We start from the raw sequence: 15,138 nt of genomic DNA on the forward strand, positions 1-15,138 counted from the left end.
GACATTTCAATAAAAATTTATTGAAATTTCAACGAGATTTTTAAAGGGGGGCGGGGGGAAATACAGAAAACCAAAGAACTCATCAACAATTAATAACACAAAATATACCTTCATGAAATTTTTGTCTTTAAACCATCTCTCAGCACCTGACTTTTTAACTGTGAATATCTCTCTCTAGAGGCACCAATTCAAAACATCAACACTGAAGACAGTAAGTAGTCAATTCCACTTTGTTTTGAAGAAATCAGAGACTAGCAAATACAAATAGGAAAGAAAAATTAGAAAGTCAAACCACAGCCTCTGCACTCCCCTCCCGCCCACCCTCCCCAAGCAATCTCAAAAACACTCTTAGGAATTTCAGGTGGGGCTAGGAAGTGGCACCACCTCCCCAGTTTTGGGTAAAATAGGCAAATAGCACTTTCCCCCAGTTTTGGACATTAAAAAAGAAATTTTCTTTGCAGACGACTCTTTTGAAAAGTGTGTTGGTGTCGGTGCAGAAAGTGTGTTTTCTACTTTTAAAAGCGATCCTGTGACCTTGAAATAAAACTGACTATAGGAAAACAAAACCACAAAACCTGACAGCTGCAATCCTATTTACATAGAGCTATGTACAATGTCAATAAATTAAAGTTTAATTTTCCGAGCATTCATATTCCACCTATTTACAAGAGTTATCAAATAATTACATAAATACTTTGTCTAATAGTCTCGCTTCTTTATTTTTTTTTTAAAAACCTTGTTATTGCATATACAGGAAACAGAAAAGAACTGCCAGAGGGACAACATGAATCCTGCTACAGAACTTAGATAAAATAAATTCATTTTTGGTATCTTCCCCATCCCTTCCTTTTTAAGTCATCCCCCTTGGGGTTGTCAATGATCTAGGAAAAGATAAGGGATCATATTTTCTCTCTAAAAGCAAGCATTCAAAAATAAAACCCACAAATACATTACTGTGGAACATGCAAGAGACCTAGAGCTCTTAAAACATCACAAGAATTATTAAAAAGACACAGATTTCCTTAATAGAGACTAAACAAGGATGGCAGAGACTTCCCTCCCCAAACAATGCTGCCCAGTAATTTATTTAGAACTGATAAGCACGTCACTAGAAAGTTTTTAATCTTCACGAACAGAATCATGTTAATGTATCCATTTGTCCCCAGTATTTTTTTTTTTTCAATTTTGTGTTTCCACTTGGGACGGTGAAGGAAAAAAAAAAAAATACACACATATATATAGATCTTCACTGGGGGAGAAACTTTTCAACACCTCCCCTCCTGGGGCCTGGCTACCTCGGATCTTCCCACAGCTTCCAGACCAGCCCCCAAGGAGGTACTCTGGCCGCCAAGGCTTGAACTCCTACCCCCAACAGCTCAATGCAACTGGGACGTTTCTGAGCCAGATCCCGGATGTATAAACCACAGCCAAGAAGACAGGGCCTGTTTCTAGCACATTCTCTCCAGGGAGTCCAGCACCCCTTTCCCAGACAGGGCTGCACAAAAAAGGGCTGACCTCACTGCACGCCCGCGGTTTATGTGACATCCAACAAAGTGCACTGCAGACTGGATTGGACCGGAATGAAGAGACTTTTCTGGGGAGGGGTTTACGGGGAGGCGCTGCGGGACCTGTCGGGCTTGGCTTCCAGGCCGCTGACCAACCGCTGGATGTTCTGCAGTTCGCTGGTGGCCGCCTCCTTCTCCGGGCAGAGCTTGGGCGACAAGGACACGGAGCTGGAGGAGAGCGTGGAGGAGCGGCTGTTGAGTTCCGAGCCCGAGTCCACGGCCACCGAGGCCGGGCTGGCGGCCAGGGCGGCGGCCTTGCCGTCGAGGGGGCCCGCGGCGGCGGCGGCGGCGGCGGCGGCCATGGACGGCAGGGCGGTGGTGAGCAGGCCGCTGCTGTCGGGCACCGGCACGGGGATGGAGTAAGGGCTGTAGCGCAGCCGCGGGCGCATGGTGTTCAGGTTCAGAAAGGGGTGGCGGTGCACCGAGCTGGAGGCCGCCGCCGAGGAGGCGGCCGCGGCTGCGGCCATGTACGTGTAAGGATAAGGAAACAGGCTTCCGAACGGCGACATGGCCAGGCCCTGGGCGAGGAGAACAGGGCAGAGTGAGCAAGCGGGGTCTGCGCGGTGGGGAGGAGCCGACCTCCTCCACCACCCCTCCTCCACCCGCCACCGTCCCCGCGGACGAGTCCTTAACCTCACTCCCTGGGGGGTTGGGGGGGGGCGGGGGGCGGATAGGAAGCAGGACGCTCCAACTTCTGCGTCTAGACCCAAATCTGAGCTGAGTTACCCTAAGCCAAATTACTCACTCCCTAGGCCTCAGCTTTCTTGTATGGCAAAAACGGAAAAGTTCACCAATTCGTATTCTTCTGGGGGACTCGGGGTGTGAAATGAGCTGCTGCTGCCTGCAATATGCTTCACACAGGGAGCCTGGCCATCAAGACTGCTGGAAATTCTCCCATCAGTCAGTTGTTCCACCTGTTAAATGGGGCTACAGTCTACCCCACAAAAGTAACTGGCTGAAAAGCAGAGGGCATAAACTACTGGACATACATTCCCCCGCCCCCCACCCATTCTTGTTGCACCACCTCACAGCCCTCCCACTCCATTCTAGAAGTTTCTAAAAAAAATAAATAAATCTGGGGAAGATCCTTAAGCAAAAGGAAAAGGAGCGAGGGTAGGTTGGAAGGGGACAGAGTAAAGGGTATTTGCTATAAACAGAGATAGAGAACCCTAGATATGCTGGTGGAGCCCCAGATATTACAAGTGGAGAGACTGAGGTAGGCCCCCGGGTATAGGAAGTCAGTCAACTAGCAAGTGGCAGAAGCAGAATTAAAATCCTGGGGCCCTGGCCTAGGCTAGCTCTCTTGGACCCACTCACTGCCTTGAGTACTGTTACTACTTGTTGATCCAGGCAGCCCCTCAGCCACCTGTCACCTCCCCACCAGTGAGGTCTCCAGAAAGGACTAGACCAAGAGATGGGAGGGATGGTGGAAGAGCAGAAGCCTTTTCTGGTTCCCTCCTCCCCAGAGGGGAGGAGGCCAGTCCTGCCTCTTGGCTCAGGGAAGGGAGACGAATGTGCTCAGACAAAACAAAAGGCAAGGGCATGCAGAAAACCCCATAGAATCTTTTTGCCCGGGTTCAGAGCACTTCCAGCGGCCTGAAACGTCTCTCCAGCTGCTGGGAGCCCCTACACAGCTGTCTCAGCCTTACACAGGCTGCTAGGCCTGCCATAGCCTCAGTCTGTCCTCTGACATTTCCCACGTGTGCACAAACTATTAACCCTTTAGGGAGCAGGCTGGCCTGCTTGCAGTGGGGGATGGGAGGGGGCAGGGAAGTAGTCGCAGGGAGTCAGTTCCCAATCCCAGGCCGTGGTATCTCCCTAGTCTTGGGGGAGGGCTGGCTGTAAAACATTTAAGAGACTTTTCAACTCTGAAGCTAAAATCACAGCCCTGGAAAAGGCCCCCAGAGCCTGAGTGCCTAGGGCTAGAGACTCAGGTCCACCACCTACCTACCAGCTGTGTGATCTTGGTTAAGTTACTAAACATTTCTGAGCTCTGCTCTTTCATTTAGAAGGTGGAGGTGATCACAGGATCACCGAAAAAGTCAGAATAGATCAAGCACTGAGAAGAGAGTGCCTGGCACAAAGGAAGTGCTGTGAAGAGTTATTATCTATTATACCACCTAGTTACTCTGCTAGACACAGCCCTTAACTTAGGGGAAATTTTGTTTTAAGTTTTGAGGGGGGAGTATGAGTTTATGATGAATCAATGAGATAAGCCTTGCCCCTAGTAATAAATTATTATTATTATTAGGCAGGGAGATTCGGTGAGGGTCTGGTTCTAAAAGGCAGGCAAAGGAGAGTGAATGGAAGGAGGGGCTACAGAGGCAGCTGATAAATACCTGAGAGGCCAGAACGTGCTGCTGGAGATGGAAGGGCAGGGTGGCCGACGCCCCCGACAGTCCCTGCGCCGCGGCAGCCGAGGCCATGGCCGTGGAATCCAGGCCCGAGACGCCGGTGGAGGCCCCGGACACGGTGGCCAGCAGGGGCCCCATGCCGGCCGCCATGCTGGAGAAGGCGCCCCCCATGGCGAACTGGCCAGGGTGCAGGAAGAGCGGGTGCCCATTGAAGAACTGCTGGCCGGCCAGGCCAGGGGCGAAGCCGAGGCCAGGAAGGGGGCCCTGGCCCAGGTGCGCGGCGGCCGGGTCCGTCTGCACGGTGAGCGGCGCGAAGGCCTCCTTGCCCGGCAGCGCGCGCGCCTCCTCTGCGGCCTTGGACGTGGCCGCGCTCTCGCGGCCCGGGCTCCGGCGCTCCTCGGCGCCCAGGCCGCGGGTGCTGGACGAGATGGTGGCCGGGCTGTGACGCGAGTCGGGCGATGCCTTGTCAAGCCGCCCGCTGTCCCGGGGCCGCCCGCCGGGTTCGGCCGCGAAGAGGTGTGCCTTGACGGCCGGGCTGCCCTTGTCCCTGCACGGATCCTCGGACGTGGTGGTGGATATCTTGGCCGCGTCACAGGCCTCGGGGCCATGCTCCTCTTTGCTGTCAGCCTCCGCGTCGCTCTCCCCCTCGCTGGGACACAGATCTACCGCGGGAGGGGGAAGACAAGCCAGGCGGAAGGGCGTTAGCTCTAAAACCTGGGCCAACAGAACTCCAATGCCCCACTTGGAATCCCCAGCTCGGCCACTTCCCAGCTGTGCAACCCGGGGAAAGCCTCTTAACCTCTCTGCACCTCAGTTTTCTCATCTGCAAAGTGGGAGTGTGACAATACCTCAGACTTTAGAGGAAGGGTTCCACCAGCTAGTCATGTATTTCAAGTCTCTAGCTAGGGCTGCAATCCTCGCTGCAACCCTTCCCAAAGGAGTAGTGAATTTTACTATTTTATACATGTGGACTGATCTACTAGGTCAGACAAAGCCTTTACTGTCCTTTTCCCTCCACTGGATTGCAAATTCACTTAAAAAAAAAAACTGATTTACACTAAAACTCAGGGCAGGAACACCTTCAGTTACCCGCTTTGTTCCCTGAATGATTGATTTCAGTCCCTTCCACAGATTTGTGGACTCTTTCAGGAAGACTTGTTTGGAGAGAACCCTGAGGTCTGAATCGGTAGTGGCAGACATGAACTCCCCTCCCCCAACACACACACACACACACACACCCCTGAGCCTTCTCTGTTTGCCTCTGTCTCTGCAGACAGAGATGGGTGGTGGTTGGGGGGTGCCCACTCACTGCCTGGAGACAATCATAGATTCTCTTTTTCTCTCACCACACCCTCTGTGGGTGTCCTACTAGAAAAAAAAGAAAAAAAGAAAAACCAATCCCATTTTGTGTTTAAAGCTTAAACAGATTGAAGACATAAAGGACTTTCATTTTATTTCACTTAAAAAACAGGTTTCCTCCCCTTGAGAGCATGTGTGTCTTTCCAAATAAATAGTTCTTGCTCTTTAAACACAGGAGATCAACTGAGGATCTTGAACAGCTCCTCCCCTTCCACCCCTGCCCTCCCCAGCTCCCACTCTCAGGGCTCATCTCCTATCTCAGGTCTAGGGTGGCTCTAGAGCTGAATTTTTCTCAGCCCCCTTCCCTGTTCCAAGTGGCAGAGAATCACCTGTGTTCCCCCTCACCGCCACCCCCCATCAGTCCAACACATTTTAAGCTAGAGTTCAAAGATATTAAAAAAATATATATATATATATAAAATCAGTTGTTACTTGGTTGGAGGTACAAAAGAGAGGGATGCTCCAGCCCCCCACCCCCAGAGGGGACACAGGAAGAGACCACCCCCTCATCCCTGCCAGACCAATGTCTGGCAGAAAGGAATCTGAGAGCTCAGACGAACTTTGAGGGGCTGGGGGCACCCCTGATTCCCTTTGGTGAGATTTGGCTTCTGTTTTACAAACTTCTAGAAGGATCGGAAGCTTTGCAGGGGCAGGTTCCCTGGAGGATGCTCCCAGCTCCCAACTCTTCATTCAAGCCTCCAAGACGTGGAGAAATCTGAGGTCAGAGGTGGCCAGGCTCACCTTTGAGGTTGGATGTTCCTACGGTGGACACGGCCGGGGAGGAGGACTGGGCGAAGCAGTTGAAGGCGGCCTGTTCGCTGGAGGACTCGTCTGAGGTGCCATTCTCCTTTTTGTGTCTGTCATCAAACACCCTCATGGACTGCAGGGTGAGTTGCTTTCTGTGGCAGAAGCCGACACCCAGCATTATACAGGATGTTTCCCCCTCTCCAAAAGGTTCGGGCACACACACCTCACCCGCCCTGCATCTGGGATGACACTAATTCCCAGAAATCTCTATGCCCTGGGGGCGGCCACAGGGATCCAAGCCTTGCTCTGGACCCGGGGACCGGGCTGAAGACTGTAGCCCAGGGGGAGGGAGGGAGGAAGAAGGCTTGTATTCAAGACCAGAGGGTTTCCCTAGGAAAGGGGCGGCTGGCTGGGGCTTGCTCTTTAAAAGCCAAGAGCAAGAGGGGAGATGGGAGCTGGCCAGAGATCCACTGAGCAGCCCGCCTCACAGACCAAGGAGAAGAGAGGAATCAAAGTACTGAATACAAACAGCAGACCAGCTCTGGACTGGTTGCTAAAATTGGGAGGAAGTGGTTATTTCATGGTGCACTTTACTGTAATCATTTCACCAACACATTAATCAGACTAAAAAAGAATCTATTTCCAGGTGAGAAATTATTTTTTAATGCCCACCCACTCCCCCAGGGGATAGGTTAAAAGTTGGGGCTGATTTTCTAGATTTTCAAAATTCTTTGAAAGCAAGTGGGGGAGGGGAGAGCTTCTTTTATTTACCATCCAGCTGTCAGCTTAATGCAAAATGATACATGTCCCCACAGAAGGAGGGAGCCATATATGTCTCCAAGGGCCTAGTTTCTGTCTGAGGGTATTTGCGAGACAAGATTGCAAAAATTCCAAAGCGTTTTTGTGAATGGCTTAGTCCTTTCCTGGGACCTGCCCAGAATAAACCTAAATTAATTAGGAATTAATAGGCGTCTGTATATAATCTGTTATCCCTGATACTTTTCTTCCAGAGACATCTATGGAGGTGGCCTAGCTGACTTTCTTTAAGGTAATATGGAGGAAGAAGAAAAAGTAGTGTAGTGAAATCTGTAGATTCTTGATCAAGGGGGAGTACATTGTTTTCCACCCTTCCACCACCATTCTCAAGATAAGGGTCTGCATCCCACTTCTAACAGCTGAGTCCTAGGACTCAGAAAAGTGATTTTCTAAATTGTCTGAGAAATGACTGCCACAGCTCACCTTTTTTCTCTCCTGCCATTTCCAGTGTCCCGGAAACCTTTTGCAAAAGGGTTGTTGTCTATTTTTAACTGAGTTATCTAGAGGAGACACAAACAAGAAAGAAACATTGGCCTCATTTTCTAGAATGTTCCCAGAGTGTTGTCCCCCAACTCAAATGATCCACGCGAAATCTGACTTCCAACTGGAGAAGTCATTTGGACATGCCAGGTTAAAGAGAGAGAGGAGAACACAGCAGAAGTTTGAGGGAGCCCGGGGGGAAAAACCAAAGGAAACTGCCATGGCTGGCGTTACCCATAGGAGGCCAAACCAGGGATTCTGGGCTGCAATGATCCTGCCTGGGCAGCCAACAGCATGGGTTTAGAAATGGAAAAGTTGTCAAAAGGGCAACCTGTGGATCTTAAAATTATGCCTTCATTTTGATTTTATATATATATATATATATATATAGTGCAATTGATCATAAAATATGTTATGGTATATTTCCTGCCCAAACACATGCACACACATTCACACAGCACACCTTCCAACTTTTTCTGTAATCTAATAAAATGATTTATGGGGTTTCACTACCTTTGTGCTGGACTGAGTTTGATTTTTTTTTTGCTGGGTGTTGGGGATGGGGGGGGACATGTTTGAGGAATTACAATATTGACAATTACAGAATTTAAAGGACCGAATGACCGCTGAAAGCATTTGTTTTCATTTATATGCCCCTGCCACCGCCATTAGGTGGAGAAGGCCCGTGGCTGCTTTGATCAAAAATGCTATATTTTATTATTCCATTAACAACTTAGATTCACAGGGTACTGGGTCTAGGATTGTGCATTTTACACACTAAGGAAAAATCGTACGTCGTCTCTCAAATCCCTTTCCAGGGATGGAGGCAGAAGGGGATGATGTATACAGAGTTCGCTGGAGGTGGAAAAAGGGCCCCCTGGATGGATTCTTGCTCTTGGAGTCAATTCCTCTGCACTTCTTTCAGGGAGAGGAGACCCTGATGTCTTTAGTCTTCAGATGAAGAAAACATACCTGGAACACCCCATCAGCGGGCCACAGAGAACCCACCCATAGTGAGAGTAAAATCAAAATGTAGGGCGGCATTGTCCGGTGAGCTGGATTGGCACTGAGGGCCAGGGTTCAGAAGTTGAAGGGCAGGGGTCTTCAGGTGCCCCCTGCCGCCCTCACCCCTACCCCCAGTAACTGCCTGCTAACAGCCACGCTGGAGACTGGTGGCCTGGCAGCACTTTCTCTGTGTTGCTCTGTGCACACACCCATGACCTTCAGGCAACTATAGCTTACATACCAGGTGCCGTCTGCTCTTCCATTTGGGGGTACTCCTAATCCCCGGCCTCAGGCCCAGGGAGGGGAAAAAAAAAAGCCTTCAAATGAAGTGGTGACTTTGGTCATCTCATCTCAAAAGACTCAGACAACTCAATTAGCATGACCCTGTGATCAGAGTAGGTTTTTTCCAAACACACACACACACACACACACACACCATAAAAAACACAGCAGCATAAAAGGTAATAAAAACCAGACCAGCTACTCAGGATTTCTGGCTAGGGGAGAAAATCTGGTCTCCGCTGAGACTTCCCTCCCAAGATCCCTACTGGCTTTTGCCTTCAATTTTTAGCTGGTTCCCTTCGAACCTGATTTCTGGATCCTTCTTCCTGAATGCAAAGAGGATGAACCTTGAAACAGACAGGGGAAAGCTCGGGTGGGGGTGGGGCAGGCAACCTTAAGGTGGTTACAGGAGGTTCTCACAGGCAGTGTTAGTCTGGCTTTTTTTTTTTTTTCCCCTCACTCAGCATTGGATCCCTAGCTGGTTAAGTTTTTTCAGTTTTCTTTCTGCCTCTGCTATGTGCCGGTACCCCCTTTCCCCCAAGCTCCACTGAAGGTCAAATCACAAAAGAAAAATCAGACTCCCATTGCAATGCTCTTGTAACTTTCTCATCCTCACCCCAAAGCAGCTTAAGGGATGGAGGTGAGGGTGGGGAGGTGTTAATATCACCATTAAAAAGGAAAGCAATTTTGGTTACCTTATCATTCTGGTATGCAGTCACAGCGATGAATTCGGTTTCGGGGAACAAGTACGTCCGAAAAGTACTATAAGGAAGTTTTAAGATGTCATTGGCCCTCACGATGTGGAACCGGGGCTGGTATTTATGCATGGAGTTCAGTATAGTCTGCAGGGGCCGGAAGAGGAGAGACACACATCACAAGAGGATTTATCGGGGGACCAATGCGTTCCTAGGACCCCTGCCAGGCTGATGTCTACCCCACCAACGGCACCGGGGACCCCACCTTCTCGGAGTACCTCGGTGGGAATCTTCAGCTCCCCACTTGTTACATTCTGGAGAATCCAAATTGCTCCTCAGTTTCCAAAGGGTGCCCTCCGCCCCCCCACCCTCACCATCTAAGGTTGCTTTGTTGAACCCTAGCCTACCTGAGTACCAAAACTATAATTCCCCTGCCACGTTGCTTGATCACTTGGGAAGGCCAAAGTCTTAAAAGATAGAGAAAAACATGCATTTTAATTTACAAAATGATTCAGTCCTTTAAGCGCCCACTAATTGATGAGCCCAATCCACTTAAAGCCCTGAAAGGCTGAACTCTAGAGAGGAATATTTATGCCTTAATCAAATCAAGGGCTTCAAATGCAATTCCTGCCCGCTGAAGATATGTCCGTGCCATTCATGTCTTCCTGGGCCTAATCTTTCCGCTTATTCCTCACTTATCACTCTGTTTATTTTATTGAAATGTTGGGGAGGCGTAGGGGCAGGGAGCAAAAGGTCGCTTGCTTGACTTTTACAAGCAATCTAAGTCTCTGGAAAGTTTCTAGGGACTCCCGCGCTGAATCCATACATATATTCGCAACACACATGCAATTTTTGTACCGGGAGATCTAGGTCTCATTTCAGGTAAACCTGACCTTCACCTGAGCCCAATTCCTTTTTAGTCCAAGGGAAGAAAAATCTTTCAAAATCTGTACCCACACCGTCTCACCAACGCAGTCGAGGTTTCGAACCTTAAAACCCTCCCAAACAATAATACTATGACTCGTTTCAAAAATAGAAGTATGATATCGTAAAACAAATCCTTTATGAACATCTAACTTTAAGGTTGATTTTCCATCTTCACGATGGGTTTTTAACTTTCCTGTCAGGTCAAGCAGTTACCAAGACCTGGCCTTGCCACAGAACAGGAGCCGATAAAGTTCTCTCGCCCCTCACTAATTTAGAACGCCAGGCCTTCTATTATCCGAAAAGAAACACCCCGGAATTCTCTGTGGATCGAACAAGTTTGCTATGCTTTGTAACTGAGAGTGAGGGAGAAACTGGATTTTACCTGGAAGCGGAAAGCACTGCCTTTGCTAGGGAGAAGACAGGAAATTTTAGGAAGGCAAGCAGTGAAACTTACAAATCCATGTTTGTCCGAAATGTTGTTGGTGAGTTTCAGTTTGTGGAAAGTGACAACTTTGGACATCCACTGTTCCCCAGTAGCAGGGCTGTCTGGGTGAATGTACATTCTCTTCGGCATTTCAGGATCAGCCTTTCCTGCTACCATCCACCGGGAATTGTGAAATTTATAGCGACAGTCATCCGCAGCGATAATGTCCATCAACAAAATATATTTGGCTTTTTTATCCAGCCCAGAACATCTTACTTTAAATGGAGGAAACATTCGCCTACAAGGGAGAGAGATGAGGGAAGAAAAGAAACCGAAAAAAAAAAAAAAATCACTCAGAATCTTGGGTTTGATCCCCTATGCTAAAATACTTAAATCAAATTTAAAACTTTGTTACAACTGATGATCTTGTACCAGTTCAGAGTAGGACGGCTTGGTGCGAAATTGCTTCCTTCAGCAACAGAAGGATTAAATACGCTTCAATGTCTCTATTTTAAATGGCCCAAGATTCAAAACAAGTGAATAAGGGCACTGGGTTTCTCTACATTGTCTAATAATTTCTTTTTAATTTTTTGGTCTCTTGTATGACTTTTGAGGTTGCCCTCCTTAGAGGGAAATTCTTGCTTCTGTCTTTTCCTGCGGGTGTCTAGTTCTAAACAGCTTGGGGCAGGATTTTAGTCGACTTTGGTTAACCAAGGCTAGAATTTTCCACCAGCCGTGGATGAGAGAATATTAAACGGATCAAGAAAAGAAATGTCAAGTCGGGACCCCTCTCCGCTGTGGAACAGTAATCCCGCTGCTGGCGAAATGAAACTACTTCGGTGAGTTCTCCAAACGAATTCTGCAGACTGGGGTGAACTCTGAGGCCTGATCACCAGCCCGCCTAGCGCGCTGCTAACCACGTTCCCCCCCCACTGCTTGGGGCCAGACCCAAACTGCAAGACTCCACCACCAAACTGGTCTTTATTTCCCTGAAGTGTTAGCATTCGGTACTTTTGACTTAAAAGGGAGCAGGGAATGCATCGCTGTGAAACTGTCTTCTGGGCTGGAGGATAAGTGGCAAACTTTGGCCTCGTTCAGCTTGGAAAGACACAGAGAGCTAAAGAGAGGGATTTTCCTTTTATGCCTTCAGCTGTATGCCTTGATAGACTTCAATGCCATTAAAAAAAAAATCAGTGACTTTAAATGACAGGCACGTTTTGGTCAGGCCAGGACCTCTAAACAGTATGTAAAATATAGTCGATAACAGTCATACATGAAACAGCAGTACGTATATCTCCCTGCTGGCTTCTTGGGTCTGCAAACACAATCTGAATCATCCAGAGTTGCCTGTTGAACTCTCCCTTTGATTACAGACACAGGAACTAGCATTGACAAACCCCAAATGCCCTTCGATTTCTCCCTAACCCTGGCAGGGGGCAGGCTCAGGCCCCCTCCAGATCCAGAAGCTAGGCTGGAGGGTTGAAAAGGCAGGGCAGTTTCTGCCAGGCCTCCCACTACCACACAAACAAAAAGAGCTGTTCAGTGTTTCTCTCTGAAAACAAAATGAAACAGAAAAAATACAACATCTACAAAGACACAGGGATGGTCCAGAAAGGTCTGCACAGTGCTTTCCTGCAATGGGGGTTCTTTTCTTTCTTCCTGCAGATGTCTGTGTACCACTGAAAAATTCTATCTATCCCATAGAAAACCCAGTATGCAGACCAGGTAGGAAAAACCACCGGCTGCAGACGCCCAGGTAAGCTGAAATTTCCTATCACTAGGGCAAGGCCGGGGAGCTTTCTGTACACAGTTCTGGGCGGGGGTGGGGGGGGGGTACTAAGTTTTCCTCTAAGTCAAATAACTGGTAAACCGACTGTTCTGGGAGAAGATAAATAAAAGGAGAAAAGAAACCTCCAGTCGCTTAGGGGAGTTGTGGGGGCGGGGAGGGTGCGTGGCTTGCTTACCTTCCCGACTTGGTAATGACCATCTCCGTGCCCCGCTTGTGGAATTGATCCCAAAGTTCTTTGGCCTCCAGGTGTACCTTGGGGTCATCCTCTACTTCTTCTTCGGGTTCCATGGTCTTCAGGGGCCTCAGATGGGTCTGAGGTCCCAGGGACGAGAATGGGATGCCGGTCTCGGCCGCCCCCACCAATTGATCCATGATCGGCTTGGCCAGGGCGCCGGGCAGCGAGAGCGCCGCCGCGCCGTTGGGAGGCAGCGTCAGAGCGGGGAAGAAAGGCGGCTGATGACCCAGCACCGCGCTCATGGCGAAGTCCGGCGCCCGGTGAGGTAGGAACGGATGGTAGGCCATGCTTGTCCCAGGAATGACCGGATCTCTCATGGAGAGGCTCATCCACTCCAGGCGGGGCGCTGGGCTCCAGCCGGGGACAAGTCCGCAGCTGCTGTTTAGTTTTGGTTTGGTTTGTTTTTTTAACAGCAGCGCATAGTTTGGAGGGGGGAAAAAAGCGAAAGAAAAAAAAGGGCGGTGGGAGGATCACAACTAAAGCACCTCAAAGTGAAGAGGGGGAAGTGTCTTTGGGGCAGGGGAAGGCCGCTTTTAAAGAGGGCAAGGCGAGAAATCAGGAGACGTAGTCGCTTGTGTGACTGTCCCGGTGTCTGGCGTTTCCAAAAAGCCACTCCTGGAAGTCGGTTTCCGAGGCGAGGGGAGCGAGCAGGGTCTGGACTCGCGCCGGAGCCCTGCCGCTTGGCTCGAAATAGACACGCCTGCCCTGGGTCCCGGCGATTGCTCCCCAGCCCCCAGTTCTTTGTTGCCGACGCGGACGGCTCTCCTAGCAGACTTTTTTTTTTTTTTACCTTTTCTTCTCCTTCTTCTTCCCCCGCCCCCCCGTCTCTAGCCTTTCCCTTCGGCTCGCGGGAGGCGTCTGCAGTTGCGCTAGACCGGCTGGAACTGCGAGCGAAGAGAGCGGAAAAAAAAAAAAAAAGTCTCTCTCCTTAAAAAAAAAAAAAAAAAAATCTCTGATGGAAGCCCTCTTCTACCAGCGCTATCAAAACTTGAACTGCAAGCGGGCTTCCGTTCGCCCTTCTCCTCCGCCTTCCTCCGCTCCGTGCCTCCGGAGGGTGTCTGGGTTTCAATCCGAATCTTGCTGTGTGTGCTCTGCTCCCGCGCCTCTCTTCCTTGTCCTAAAACGTGAGCGAATTCCCTTCCTAAATCTGCGTCCAGACGCGCAGGACTGGGAGGATTTAGAAGGGGGGGGGAGGAGGAGGGGAATGAAAAGAAGGGAGAGAGAGAGAGTGAGAGAGAGAGAGAGACGGAGTGGGAGAAGGAGCGCCAGGAGAGGGAGGGAGCGAAAGAAAGCCAGCGAGAGCTCCTCGCCACCCTCCTCCGCCTCTAGAATTCCCCGGGCGTCTGCTCGGCGGTCTAGAAGGTCGGGCTCTGCTGTGGGCCGCGGGGAGCCGGAGGCCTCTTGATTGGCTCTTTGACGCTTTCGGACCAATTGTGTTGCTGCATAGGCGTGGTTTTCACAGGTCGAGTGCTGGGGGATAGAGCCGAGTTATAAAAAGAAGGTGTCGGAAACTGTAACGTCGCAGCGCCGCAACGGTACTACTGCCTGTCCTGTGAATATGTCAACATGATCAGAGGGAGGGCGGGGAGCCACTGGGAGCGCGCGCACCGGGTCGCCTCTAGGTGGCTTATCGAGAGATCGCCGCAGCCCCGGAGCTCGCTCTCTCGCTCTGGCTCAGTCCATGTCTGAAATGCCTCAGTCATCCAGCCCGGGATCGAGGGAGGAGGCTGGGCAGGAGGGAGCACGGGGGAGGGAGGCGGGAGCTAGCGAGCCTGGCCAGGAAGGCGGAGAGCGCGCCGGGCGCCGGGCAGGGGCGCTCGCCTCTCGCGCGCTCGGCTCGCCTCTCCGGCCGCCGCGGCCGTTTCCCTCTCCCGCTCACCCTTTTAACCCGGCTCCGGGCGAGCCGAGCGGACGGCCTCGGCTTCCGTGAGCTGCCATCCGGCCGCCGGGCGCGACAAAAGCCGGGCGCCGCGGAGAGGCGAGCGCCGCCGAGTCTCCAGGCTTGTGCGCGCTCTCCAGCCCCACGTGGAGCCAAGCTCCTCCCGGCCGCCGCTCAAGGGCTCCCGAGCTCGGGTGTTTCTCGTTGCCGGTCTGCCCGGGCAGCAGGGCTCGCGCGCGGGCTCCGGAGCACGCGGGTGCGGCCAGATCTCAGCCCACGCGGGTGGGGGCTCCCTCCCCACCGCGCCCCACCCGAAACTATGCGCGGAGACCCAGACACCCCCAGCACATTTGTACGCGAACACGCAGCAGTCCCCTAGGACTCAGCCACTCGCGAAAACCACATACACGCAAATACTGACCCGGCCTGCACGGCAGTCCCGGGTCTGCGCTCAACTCACTCCGGAGGCGGACTCGGGCTTTTTTTCAAATGCATTTACCAGCCCTTTTGGATAGATCTCGTCTTTCTTTTGGACTCGGACTCCCGGTTTTCCACCTGAATGTGTATGTGAGAGCAGAGGG

The 15,138-nt window shown here is 50.9% G+C and overlaps 1 protein-coding gene and 1 long non-coding RNA gene across 4 annotated transcripts in view; one reads left to right on the forward strand and one right to left on the reverse strand.

Moving 5' to 3' along the window:
• TBX3 (T-box transcription factor 3) lies at window positions 1–13,562 on the reverse strand. 2 transcript variants are annotated; one of them, XM_043439904.1, is made up of 8 exons: window positions 12,619–13,562; window positions 10,685–10,952; window positions 9,711–9,770; window positions 9,304–9,450; window positions 7,265–7,341; window positions 6,020–6,177; window positions 3,905–4,581; window positions 1–2,083 (listed from the first exon to the last, which is right to left on the reverse strand). In XM_043439904.1, exons 1-8 carry the CDS (start codon window positions 13,005–13,007, stop codon window positions 1,607–1,609), a joined length of 2,253 nt encoding a protein of 750 aa, XP_043295839.1. In that variant the 5' UTR covers window positions 13,008–13,562; the 3' UTR covers window positions 1–1,606. The 2 variants fall into 2 exon arrangements, with proteins under 2 accessions (XP_043295839.1, XP_043295844.1); XM_043439909.1 differs by lacking the exon at window positions 9,711–9,770.
• The window catches only part of LOC122423135, a 27,705-nt gene continuing 25,381 nt past the window's right edge, over window positions 12,815–15,138 (forward strand). The window contains exons 1-2 of one of the 2 annotated variants that reach the window (XR_006264093.1): window positions 12,826–12,943; window positions 13,510–13,802. This is a non-coding gene — a long non-coding RNA (uncharacterized LOC122423135). Of the gene's footprint in view, window positions 12,944–13,509; window positions 13,803–15,138 lie in introns of both variants that reach the window. The other variant, XR_006264094.1, reaches the window with a different exon arrangement.

Source organism: Cervus canadensis, chromosome 1 (assembly GCF_019320065.1).
Source record: "Cervus canadensis isolate Bull #8, Minnesota chromosome 1, ASM1932006v1, whole genome shotgun sequence".
NCBI classification, from domain to species: domain Eukaryota; kingdom Metazoa; phylum Chordata; class Mammalia; order Artiodactyla; family Cervidae; genus Cervus; species Cervus canadensis.